This window comes from Bombina bombina, chromosome 5 (assembly GCF_027579735.1).
Source record: "Bombina bombina isolate aBomBom1 chromosome 5, aBomBom1.pri, whole genome shotgun sequence".
NCBI classification, from domain to species: Eukaryota; Metazoa; Chordata; class Amphibia; order Anura; family Bombinatoridae; genus Bombina; species Bombina bombina.
The window spans coordinates 483,421,001-483,434,538 of record NC_069503.1 but is presented as its reverse complement, the minus strand read 5'-3'; the positions used below and the strand labels follow the sequence as shown (position 1 = coordinate 483,434,538).

Here is a 13,538-nt window from a genome sequence, read left to right as displayed (position 1 = left end):
GGAAACGGATGCGTGATTTATGTAACTTATTGTAGGAATGAAACAAAATTTCTGATCGTTATTTTACTCTAATGGATGCCCGGACCGCCCCTGACATAAGAGGAGAGGCGGATCCTTTTTCTGAGGCGGTATTTCCTACTAAAAGCGTGCAGTTTCCCTTTTGTGGTGCAGCTTATAGCGGATAACGTAGTTTCTCTGCAATAGATCATCCGGAGCTGCTGCGATCAGAAGGCAGAGTCACAATTCTATTCCGGAGTGCAGAGGGGGCAGGTAGTCGCCTCAGTGATTGCGCTGAGGTGTAAAGGTGTTTTTGCCACTATCTAAATACTCTGTTTAAAAGGAGGTCTTGGCGCTTAATTTGGCATTCAAGATTAAATTGGGCAATAAAAAGTTATTATATCATTGGTTTTTGCTAACTTTTGTCTATTCCTGTTTGCAGACTTTGGTTACTTTGGGAACTAATATTCTTAAAGGAACAGTATTAAAAAGATTTTTTTTTGTTCTGTTATTTTTATTCGCAATATGGACCAAGAGTTTGTGCCTTCTGTTGAATGCAAGCTTTGTCTAGATAACCAAGTTGAACCTTCATTGCCTTTTTGTTCTTCTTGTATTGAGAGGACATTAATGTATAAAGATAGATTGTTTGTTTTTGAGCCACTACTCTCTCAGGTTGATGCTGTTCAGGCAATGCCGCAGCTTTCACCTCAGATGTCTCAAGCCTTAACAACGTCACATGCAGTGCCCTGCAGTTCCTCGCAATCGCCTAGAGGAGTCTATTTGGAAGCAGAAATTGCTGCCCTGGTTTCTTCTGCGGTATCTGAGGCATTAGCTGCCATTCCCATGCTACAGGGAAGATGCAAGAGGAAATTTAGAGAATCAGATAGTAAGTTTTCTGGTCCAGTCCCAGCTAACCAAGTTGCTCTTTCTCATAAGTCTGAAGAGGAAGATATGTTGGTAGCCTCTGATGGTGAAATCTCAGATTCGAATAGTATAATTCCTTCTTCTGATGCTGAAGTTGTATCCTTCAGATTTAAGCTTGAACACCTTCCCATTTTGTTAAAGGAGGTTTTGGTTACCCTGGACGACTCCAATATTCCTGTCATTGTCAACCCTAAGAAATCTAGTAAATGAAATAGATACTTTGAAGTTCCCTCCTCTGTGGAGGTGTTTCCTGTGCCGGACCGTGCTACAGAGATTATTGCACGGGAATGGGAGAGACCTGGGATTCCTTTTTCCCCGTCTCCGGTTTTTAAAAAGATGTTTCCAGTGGCTGACTCTATTAAGGAGTCGTGGCAGACGGTGCCCAAGGTAAAAGTGGTGATTTCTACTCTGGCTAAGAGAACTATTAATAATAGTCTATTATTCCTATTGAGGATAGCTGCTCTTTTAAGGACCTAATGGATGAGAAGCTGGAGGCTTACTTGAAAAAGATGTATATACATCAAGGTCTCCAATGGGAACCTGCAGTGTATATTGCTACTGTGACAAGTGCGGCAGCTTATTGGTTTGACGCATTGTCTGAGTCTCTTCAGGCAGAGAATCTATTGGAGGAGATCCAGGATAGGATTAAGGCCCTTAAGTTAGCCAATTCCTTTATTACTGATGCTTCCTTGCAGGTCATTAAGTTGGGCATCCAAAATATCTGGTTTTGCTGTATTGGCGCGTAGAGCATTATGGCTGAAATCTTGGTCAGCTGATGTTTTATCTAAGTCTAAGCTTTTGGCGATTCCTTACAAGGGTAAGACCTTGTTTGGCAGAAATTATTTCTGATATCACAAGTGGTAAAGGGTCTTTTCTGCCACAAGATAAGAAGAATAGTCTAAAGGACGTTCGAGTCATTTTCGTTCCTTTCGTAACTTCAGAGGTAAGGTTTCCCCCTCCTCTGCCAAGCAGGAACAGTCCAAACCTTCTTGGAAACCCAGTCAGTCTTGGAACACAGGGAAGCATTCTAAGAAACCCTCAGCTGAATCCAAATCAGCATGAAGGGTTTGCCCCTGATCCGGGATCGGATCAAGTGGGGGGCAGGCTTTCTCAGTTCTCTCAAGCATGGATATGAGATGTCCCAGATCCTTGGGCCGTGGACATAGTATCCCAGGGTTACAAATTAGAATTCAAGACCTTTCCTCCCAGGGGCAGGTTCCACCTCTAAAGATTATCTGCAGACCAGATAAAAATAGAGACGTTCTTGAAATGTGTACAGGATCTTTTCTACCTGGGAGTGATAGTTCCAGTTCCAGTACAGGAGCAGCGTGTAGGGTTCTATTCCAATATGTTTGTGGTTCCCAAAAAAGATGGAACATTCTGACCCATTCTAGACGTAAAGTGTCTAAACAAGTTTCTCAGAGTACTGTTCTTCAAGATGAAGACTATGCATTCCATTCTTTTTTTAGTGCAAGAATGTCAGTTCATGACGACCATAGACCTTAAGGATGCGTAACTTCATGTTCCCATTCACAGGGATCATCACAAATTTCTGAGGTTTGCCTTTCAGGACACTCACTTTCAGTTTTCTGAGGTTTGCCTTTCAGCTCTTTTGGCAGTAATTCAGTCTCTGGGAATTGCTGTGGCGCCCTCTCTGGACAACATTCTGGCTCAGGCGCCATCTTTTTAGCTAGCAAAATCTCACACAGAGATCTTGTTGTCTTTTCTTCATTCCCACGGATGGAAGGTGAATTTGTAAAAGAGTTCCCTTGTTCCGGCTACAAGGGTGGTTTTCTTAGGGACTATTATAGATTCCCTATCAATAAAAATATTTCTGACGGAGGTCAGAAGAAACAAGATTCTTTCCTCTTGCCTATCTCGGTCGAATGACTGGGGATTGTGGGAAGGGAAGTGATACTTAACAGCTTGGCTGTGGTGCTCTTCGCCTCCTTCTGCTGGCCAGGAGTGATATTTCCAACAGTAATTGAGGATGCAGTGCACTCACTATATCCAGAAAGAAAGAGATTTATCAGGTAAGCATAAATTTTGTTTTTAAGGACATAATTTTCAACCCATCCTATGTAATAGGGTTCCACTGTGGTAACATGATCCCATACTAACCCTGGTCCTAGACACAATTCATACTAAAATGGAAGATGAATGGATACAGGATGATGATGTGCAGCATAGCACTGGTATTTACTTGTTTTTAAGGGAAGATAATGTTAGGAATTTAGGATAACATGGTGCATAGATTAGGGAATTATTATATAAATATTTTCTGGCATAAGTATACAATGCCTGGGTATAACACATTGGGGATGAAATAACATGAGGAAGCTTGAAGCACTGTTTAGACAGGCTATAAATGGGATAAACATGGCACATTACGATGAGGTTTATATCTAATCATGTACCACTAGTATATAATTATACTGCCTAAAGCAACCACAGTAATAGGTACACTCTAACTAAGCATGTGACCAATATTAAGGAAGTGGAGTGTGCTGAATACTAACTTGACAAATAAATCACTATGGCTACAGGTATTAGCTATTGTGCACAACCTTTGATTATAAGGAATCATGTATGTTACCCTAAATCTAATTGTGTGAGGGCATATTACTATGGAGATTAGTATACAATTATGTTTTAACAAGCTGTAATAGAAACAGCTACACTTGAGCCAACATAACAGCGATACTGAATGAGCTGTGCGTGCTATGTATTTACCTGATGGTAACCATGACTACAGGTAGTAATCATTAGCATCACATTTGAGCACTATACATCACGCATTGTCTATGTTCACAACTTTTTAAACTAGGCAATATTGCTAAGAGTTATACAGATACATGCCAAGCAAAAACAGGATGCCTGACCGGTATCTATAAGAGGCTCCAAAGGTGAGCAATAGATGAATTATAAGATGAGTAATGAATACAATAATATATCTTTACAGATAAAAAAATAGAATGGTATACCTAATATACCTAATGTAAATAAATAAAATGATGTATCTTGGACGGTTATATAGCCCGTCTAATAGTAGATCTAATAGGCTAAAAAAAATAAGTAAAAAAAATAATAAATATATATATATAATAAAAATAAATTTAAAAAAATGATCTTAATACTGGTATAATAATATCACTAGACTTAGTACAGTAACCGGTATATCAATAGCAAAAGTGATATATTGCTAAGAGTGTAGCACTGTAACATGTAATACATTCTATGCAAATGTATATAATTGAGTTACAATGTTTAATTTTCCATAATTTGCATACCTGGAAGTGACATAGTTACACTTCCGGTTTCACGGAACAGTGTTAAGGCATGTGGAACATTATTGAGTGGGCTGGAAAACCACTGCCTCCTCACTACCTTCTAACAAGTAAGAGTTCTCCATAGCTCAGGTTATTCCCACAGAAGGACATAAATAAAAAAGTTTTATTTGACTAGTTACTAGTGAAATGTGACTTGCATAGTTACATAGTTGCATAGATATATACATATCTAATTACATGTTAATTTAAGTCAGCTGTATAGTTAACCCATTCAAACTAGAAGTGAAATAGGTGGCTGCAGAGAACAAAAACATCATCCTATCATGCTGCTTATATCAAATGTTTACTTTGTGATAAAAGTTAAAGTCAACAGAGGTGTTACATATCTTTTAAATAAAGGGATTTACATATCAGCCTAATAGTATCAAGGTGTTAAATATCTCAACCATTATTAAGGGATCTCGTTACAATCTGGTACATAGTTCAATTGTTTAGATATAATGGCTCCTACTTATTTTACAGAGCACAACCATATTCATATATAATATTTATGTAAACAGCAAGAATAATAAATCTTAAAATTTGATCTCATTCAGTTACCAATGAAGACCTACATACAAAAATATTTAGTTGATACACACTTTCTATACAAATGATTCTGCATTATCCTATCCATTATTTTAATTAACATTGCTTTTGTCATAATTTTAAAAAAAATCCATCTTGTAGTGCATTAGTGGTCTGTGGATTAAAGTTAATTTTAGTTAATAATTAATTGTAATAGTGCTATACATTAGGGCTTTACGTAGTAATGCTATCTGTGAGTGCTCCTCAAAGGTAAAATTAGAAAATAGTTGGCTGTCTTGGAGGGGCGTGGCTGGGCTGGAGGGGGCAGGGCTAGGCTGGAAGGGGCGGGCCGATTTATACAAATTTCCAGGGCCGATCTGATTTCCCAGTCCGGCCCTGGTTTGGCTGGGGTGTCTTTGCCTCCTCCTGGTGGCCAGGTGTTGTATTTACCAACAGTAAGGAATGAAGCCGTGGACTCTCCCTATCCGGAAGGAAAGGAATTTATCTGGTAAGCATAAATTATGTTTTTAAGCACACCTCTGTCAGATCTCTATATATGCTTTTTTCAAACAGTGCTCCTTAAATGAATATAATAAACCTTAATAACCTTTCACTTAAAGGGACAGTATATACCTTTTTTTTACGAAGAACGAAGAATATGCACAGAAAAAGATCTAAAAACCCAGTATAAAAAACTTACTTAGAATCTACCAGTGTAGCACTGTTAATAAGGTTTGGCTGGGACACCCAGTGAAAGGGGCTGGGAAAACAATAAGAGCAGAAACTTCCCCCTCTTCCCCTTCCCTGCATATGAAAAGACAGATAACAAACAAAACACAGCAGGAGTCTTTTTACGTGTGTATACATCTGACACTGTGGGGCTTGCTTAGGAGTCTGAAAATCAGCACAATGTTTTCAAAAAGTAAGCAAAACTATACATTTTTACAATACACTACTAGATGGCCTATGAAAATGGACCATCTACAAAACATTTATGCAAAGGAAAATCTAGTGTACAATGTCCCTTTAATGAATTGAAAGAGAGAGAGAACAAGAAAGAGAGAGAGCAAGAAAGAGAGAGCACGAAAGAGAGAGAGAAAGAGCAAGAAATAGAGAGAGAAAGAGAGAGCAAGAAAGAGAGTGAGAGGGATAGGGGGAGAGAGAGACAGTGGGAGGTGGGAGAGAGAGGGAGGGAGGGGGAGAGAGAGAGGGTGGGAGGGAGGGAGGGAGGGAGAGAGAGGGAGGAAGGGGGAGGGAGGGGAAGAGGGAGGGAGGGGGGAGAGAGAGGGAGGGGGAGGTTGAGAGGGAGGGGGAGAGGGAGGGAGGGGGAGAGAGACAGAGGGAGGGGGAGAGAGACAGAGAAAGAAGGAGATGGAGAGAGACAGAAGAGAGGGAGCGGAGAGAAGAAAGAGGGAGAGAAAGAGAGAGAGGGACAGGGAGAGAGAGGGACAGGGAGGGAGGGAGATTGAGTGACAGGGAGGGAGAGAGAGCGAAAGAGTGACAGGGAGGGAGAGAGAGCGAGAGAGTGACAGGGAGGGAGGGAGAGCGAGAGAGGGACAGAGGGAGAGGGAGGGAGAGAGATGGACAGGCAGGGAGGGAGAGAGAGGGACAGGGAGGGAGGGAAAGGGAGGGAGGGAGAGAGGGGCAGGGAGACAGAGAGACAGGGAGGGAGGGAGAGAGAGGGACAGAGGGAGAGAAAGAGAGATGGACAGGGAGGGACAGGGAGGGAGGTTGAGAGAGGGACAGGGAAATAGAGAGACAGGGAGGGAGGGGGAGGGAGAGAGACAGGGAGATAGAGAGAGAGGGAAAGGGAGGGAGAGAGAGACAGAGAGTGAGGCAGTGGCGTCACTAGGGGGGTGCGGGGGGTGCGGGCCGCACCTGGGTGACACCCTCCAGGGGGTGACAACAAAATTTTTTTTATTTTTTTTTATTTTATTGACATTCAAAGAAATACAAAGTTGAGATGCATAGATTTTTTTTTTATTAGAGCGGCTGGCATTTATGAACATTAGTGGGACTGGGGAAGTTGTAGAGACACAATTTTTTTGCCCCTTGAGCCAGTGCTGCAATTTCAACAAATAGTTTTCCCAGCTGCTTTTGCTTGTTTGCTTGCTGCCTATCTGTGCTCACTGCTCAGTGACATGTGGATCAGTGGAGTCACTCACTGCTGTGCTGTCTCTCTAAACGGGAACTGAGAAATTGTGAGGGGATGCCTGGCACCTGACCGCATGACTGTTTGACACTGTCTCTAAAGTGAAGGAGCCACGTATGATGCCCACCAGACCTTTACGGTTACGGTACACTTAGTGCACACTGAACAGATAGGAGGGCTGGGGGTCTGGGGGTGAGCAGAGTGCAGAGGTGATTGGCCATAAGAAGCGGTAGGCACGCGGCCCGGGGCTGTGCACTGACAGACTTGGAACAGAGTCAGAGAGCAGAATTTTCATAGTTTGCGCACCTAAACCTTTTCTTCAGTGATTTATTTTAGAGTGCTCTGTTTTTCTTTCATTTGATGCTCTGCTGAGCCAGGGAGCAGCTCTAAAGCATGAGCTTTATAATTAATGCAGTGCAGTTTACATATTTTGTATGTGTGTGTCTGAGTTTTTGTGTGTGTGTGTGTCAGTGTTTTTGTGTGTGTGTTTTTGTGTGTGTGTCTGAGTGTGTTTCCGAGTGTTTGTGTGTGCATTTGAGTATGTTTTTAAGTGTGTCTGAGTGTTTGTATGTGTGTGTGCCTGTGTTTTTGTGTGTTTCTGCTTTCTGGGGGGGGGGGGGAGTGAAACCATAACTTACCGCACCGGGTGACACCAACCCTAGTGACGCCACTGGAGTGAGGGAGAGACAGGGAGGGAGAGAGAGAGACAGGGAGGGAGAGAGAGGGAGGGAGGAAGAGAGACAGGGAAGGAGGGAGAGAGACAGGGAGGGACGTGTTTAGTAAAACAAGAACATAGAAAGAAAATAATTGAGGACTTTGTCAGGTGTGTGATGACTACACAGGTTTGGAAGAGTTTACATTATTTATCTGTGATAACATTTACCAAGTCTTTTAAAACAAGAGGATAAAGAATATTGGTAATAGGAATTTGCTTGAATGCACATGACAGAGGCCTAACCCCGTTCGGAATCATCCCACTAGCGAATCCTAACAGAGAGGTGGAAGCAGACTGTATGAGCAGAACCAATACTAGGGACTGTACCATGATAAAATGGGGATATGAAGTTCTGTTCATAAATTGCGGGTCCGCTTCCACCTTTCTGTTAGGATTCGTTAGTGGGAGGATTCCACGTTGTGTGATTTCTCCTGCCTTGTAGGGGACCAGCCAATATCTGTCAGTATCTGCCTTATTTACATGATATTGATTTTACAACTGCGGCTCTTCAAATTCACCAGTCTTCCTTGAGTGTCAGTGAGCAGTACTACCGGCTGCTTGGCTTTAGCTTCACTCGCTAGTACGGAGGCTATGCACTGGGGAAATTATATATTTTGTTAAGTAGCACATTAAGCAGCGCAGGTGTACAGAGGGTATAGAGAAATAACAGTAGCTCTGTACATCTGCGCTGCTCAATGTGCTAATTAATAAAATATATAATTTCCCCAGTGCATAGCCTCCGTACTAGCGAGTGATGCTAAAGCCAAGCGGCCGGTAGTACTGCTCACTGACACTCAAGGAAGACACTGGTGAATATCCTGTGAGTAAGGCAGAGCACCCTCCCTGCATCACCACCTGCTGTATGCACCCACCTCACCCTGAGCTCAGACAGACACTGGTTATGAGTGTGAGAGTTGATTCCAGCGCAGAGAGTCAGTGTCGCATGTTTACAACCCGCCTGCAATCATGTGCAGCAAAACAGCGCAGCGGTATTAATTCAATATTATACCCGGTTTCCTGAAAAAATTTAGAACACTGGTCCCGCCCACCTCCAGTCACAAAATGCCCGGGAAATCATCGGGGAAGCAAAGAGGAAAGAAAAAAAAAAGGTGGCCATTATTATAAATAACAATTTTACATACTGAATATTTCTAAGTTGTACGGTAATTTTTCAGTCGTCCGGGACTACTGGACAACTGTGTTTTTCAACCCCTATATATATATATGTGTGTGTGTGTGAAGAACATTGGAATGTAAAATATGCATAGTTCATGTCGGGGAGAATAAGTTAGCGTACTCGCCAACAGTTGCTGCTTGTCTGCTTTCTCTCGTGCACAACCATTTTATTTTCAACGTGTAATACGCCCGATAACCTGCGTGCATTAAAAGTTTACTTCTTGCGGTGTTTGTATGTGAGCAAAATCGCTAAATAGCTTGCCACTTGTAATCTGGCCCTTTATGGTGTGTATTTAAGGTCCTCACTCTGCCATATCTTCTCCCAGTTTTTAAAGCATTAAATCTTCCCTCAAAAATGACCACTTTAGAGAAGACTACCACCTAACATTATAGGTTTATAGCAAATTCAATGCCATTTCTTCAACTGACTACGGTCTACAATCTGCATTCACCACAAGATACTACCCCACATTTTGTCTCCAACTTGTATTCACTCTAAGGGGAAGGGCCCTGTAATCCATCTGTTCATGTGCCTTCCATTTATTGTTCTGTCTGAATAGCACTGCTGAATCTGTTGGTGCATAACAAATAAAGATGATAATAACCATTGGGCATTTTTATTAGTACTCTGTTTAATGTTCATTCTGATGTGTAATGTGATAAAATTTGACATCTTACTTTTACAGGTACCGAAAGATGTAAAAAGAAAGTGGAAGAAAAAAATTCAGCATCAGTTAGAGAAGCTAACTTATATGGATGAATTGGACTGCAATCGGCTTCTTGATCTTTGGATACTTCCACTTGCAGAACGTTGGCAGATATACAGGTTTTGTTCTATTATTTAATAATTCTGTTATAATTGCAATATGAGCATGATATGTATTAAACGAGACTGCATAACACTGATGTAAAAATGCTGGTATCAATTCTATTAGGGATGCAGTTTTTGAGTATTTCAACTGTGGAGTATTCTACAGAATATAAATTAATTTTAAGTAGGTGTATACCAAGCAAAGACGATGATTGGTGTTTTGGATGGTAGAATTAGGTTGAGGTATCCAGACACACCTTTAATAAAGGTCTGGAGAGATGCCTATACAGAGTTACGGCAGGCTACGCAGCAATAAAAATATATTAAACATGTTGCCTGAACTAATAGGGATATTTGTGGATTGTAGTATGATTATAATTTAATTGAGTTAAATATCAAATAGTTATAACTTTCATTTTAGACTATATAGTCTTAAAGGAATATGAAACCCAAAATGTTTCTTCTATTAACAGTGAGAGTCCACGAGAACATTTATAACCTAAGGTAAATACTATTCCTGGCCACCAGGAGGAGGCAAAGACACCTCAAAAATGACTATTAATATCCCTCCTACCTTGTATTATAGAGGTAGGCAGAGAGAGGTGCTCTGTAAAGAAGAAAAAAAGTTTAACATGGATTGGCTCTCGTGAGAGCCGGGGATCATATATCCATATAAATCTCAATAGTATTGGTATATAATACTGGTCAACACTGGGTCTCCCTTGCCTCTTTCTAGTCTAACCTAAATCCACTATCTGATAATGTGGTGTGTTTCACACTAAATTCCAGACTCATTATAGGTAATTTGTCTGCTCTTTCAAGGCAACTTGTCTAATAAAGAGGTGGTGTAACTTGTCCCTGCGTCTAGGATGCGTTTACTGGTCACAGTCATATCCCCTTTGACAAGCAGCAGCTTGCCACAAGCTAACCAGAGTACCAGTGATCAAGCCATATTTCAGATAAGACTGAGAGGGCTGTGCTTTGGCACGTTAGGATGCAGGACACTGACAAGCATTTGTCCTACTGTGGATTTATAACCCCAAGACATAGTCACGATTAGGTGATTGTATACAGCCGCACTCGTTGCCGGTTTACCGGTCATTGCAGCTGATATTGTACAGTCCGCCAATAGTGGGTTATTGGGTTTACTACAGACCACAGGCTATGTTCCGAAATAGGCCGCAGAGGTTGGTGAAGAGACTGATTCCCGCCATAAGCAGTGCTTTCGCTCCATTTTTGCTTCAGATCCACTACGCAATAGTCCTATGGGAGAGTGGTAGCAACGCGTCTCGGTCGGACCAGAGTTGATAGGATTCCCTAACCAGGGCTTACAAGGGAACAGTTATTTGGTGCTTTGGAACCCAGATACCCCACTTTGCAGTTCACAAGTTTTATTTTAAACTTTATTGAATTTCTCATACTGTGGACGACTTTTTTCTGATAGAGAGTCTGGAGGAATCTACCTCAGTAAATTAAATTAACAATTGTAAATGCATGCTTTGCAAATTAGTCACTGTGAACCTTCCAGTACAACTTTGCAAATGCTGCCTAACATTTGTCCTGACATCTTACTCAGGAAGCCCAAGCAGACAGACCGCTGAGGAGCTCCCTATCTCCAGTAGGCCCTACTGTGGCTTCTCAGGCCCCAGCTGATGAGGACACCTCTGTCCAGTAGCCCATAAATGTGACCTCTGTTGCCCCAGAGCGTGGTGCAGAGAGTGGTTCGACCCCGGCTGGGATGGGCCTTTTACCAAATTACCTTAGCGCCCATCTACAGGCTGCTGTGTCTGCTGCCCTGAACGCTAGACAGGTATCAGGGCAGAGAAAGGTTAAACATTGTTCTCCAGCCCACAGCTCGAGTGCAGTGGAGGCCAAGACCTATAGTTATGGGCAACCTTCTGAGTGTGAACTCCTAGTAAGCTTTGAAATAGAACTTCAGTCCTCTGACTCCTCTGAAGGAGAGTCAGAAGAGGACACTCCGAGGAGGGGACAATTAGGTTCAAGGTGGAGCAGCTTAGGCTCCTATTGAAAGTGGTCCTATCTACCTTGGGGTACCAGCGGCTAAGTCGCCTCTCTCTCCCCCCTCTCTTCAAATATATCTTAACTAGTCCTAAAGCCCATGTACACGGGCCATTTTTTTGCAGTACAGCAGTCCCACCCCTTGCTCTCTCTCTTTGCCCCCTCTCTTTTGTGCTCTCTCTCTCTGTCCCCCTCTCTTTTATGCTCTCTCTCTCTCCCTCTTTTTTGTGCTCTCTCCCCCCTCTCTTTTGTGCTCTCTTTCTGTCCCCCTCTCTTTTGTGCTCTCTCTCTCTCCCCCTCTCTTTTGTGCTCTCTCTCCTCCCTCTTTTTTGTGCTCTCTCTGTTTTGTGCACTCTTTCCCCCCTATATTTTGTGCTCTCTCTCCCCAAGAAACCAAGGAAATTAGATTATAAAAGCAAATTAGAAAGTTGTTTTAAATGGCATGATCTATCTGAATCATGAAAGACATTTTTTGGGTTTCATGTCCCTTTAAGTCCCTATTATTGTCCTGGTTTATGGGAACAATAGAGTAATTATTTAGTGAATTCTCCACCAAAGTCTGATTGCCAGTGATACTATCCTATAATATAAAAGGCTTGTGTTTGTCCAAAGCTGTCATGCACAGTAGAGACAGCGCGAGGACAAACACACTTGGCCTTACCCAAACTAACCTGATCTGCTGTCTGGAGGGAGTGGGCAGGGCCGGACAGAGTGGACGGGGGCAGGAGAGAGTGCACAAAAGAGGCGGGAGACAGAGCAAAAGAGGGGGGAGAAAGAGCACAAAAGAGAGGGGGGAGAGAGAGCACAAAAGAGAGAGGGAGAGAGAGCACAAAAGAGAGGGGGGAGAGAGAGAGCACAAAAGAGAGTGGGGAGAGAGCACAAAAGAGAGTGGGGAGAGAGCACAAAAGAGAGGGGGAGAGAGAGCACAAAAGAGAGGGGGGGAGAGAGCACACAAGAGAGGGGGGAGAGAGAGCACACAAGAGAGGGGGAGAGAGAGCGCGAAGGAGAGGGGGGGAGAGAGAGCACAAAAGAGGGGGGAGAGAGCACAAAAGAGAGGGGGGAGGGAGAGAGAGCACAAAAGAGAGGGGGAGAGAGAGAGCACAAAAGAGAGGGGGAGGGAGAGAGAGCACAAAAGAGAGGGGAGAGAGAGAGAGCACAAAAGAGAGGGGGAGAGAGAGCACAAAAGAGAGGAGGGAGAGAGAGAGCACAAAAGAGAGGAGGGAGAGAGAGGACAAACGAGAGGGAGGAGAGAGCACAAAAGAGAGGGGGGAGAGAGAGAGAGCACAAAAGAGAGGGGGACAGGGAGAGAGAGCACAAAAGAGAGGGAGGAGAGATAGAGCACAAAATAGAGGGGGGGAGAGAGAGAGCACAAAAGAGAGGGGGAGAGAGAGCACAAAAGAGAGGGCGAGAGAGAGAGCACAAAAGAGAGGAGGGAGGGAGAGCACAAAAGAGAGGGAGGAGAGAGAGCACAAAAGAGAGGGAGGAGAGAGAGAGCACAAAAGAGAGGAGGGAGAGAGAGAGAGCACAAAAGAGAGGGGGACAGGGAGAGAGAGCACAAAAGAGAAGGAGGAGAGATAGAGCACAAAATAGAAGGGGGAGAGAGAGAGAGCACAAAAGAGAGGGGGAGAGAGAGCACAAAAGAGAGGGGGGAGAGAGAGAGCACAAAAGAGAGGAGGGAGAGAGAGCACAAAAGAGAGGGGGGAGAGAGAGAGAGCACAAGAGAGAGGGGTGAGAGAGAGAGCACAAAAAAGAGGGAGAGAGAGAGAGGATAAAAGAGAGGGGGACAGAGAGAGAGAGCACAAAAGAGAGGGGGACAGAGAGAGAGAGAGCAAGGGGTAGGACCGCTGTTCTACAAAAAATGGCCCGTGTACATGGGCTTTAGGACTA

At 43.2% G+C, this 13,538-nt stretch overlaps 1 protein-coding gene across 2 annotated transcripts in view; it reads left to right on the top strand.

Moving 5' to 3' along the window:
- LOC128660496 (NFX1-type zinc finger-containing protein 1) overlaps positions 1–13,538 on the top strand; it is a 325,702-nt gene that overhangs the window by 266,752 nt on the left and 45,412 nt on the right. For both annotated transcript variants that reach the window (XM_053714391.1, XM_053714390.1), the window contains exon 13: positions 9,508–9,647. In XM_053714391.1, coding sequence (XP_053570366.1) covers positions 9,508–9,647 — 140 coding nt within the window. The remainder of the gene's footprint in view (positions 1–9,507; positions 9,648–13,538) is intronic.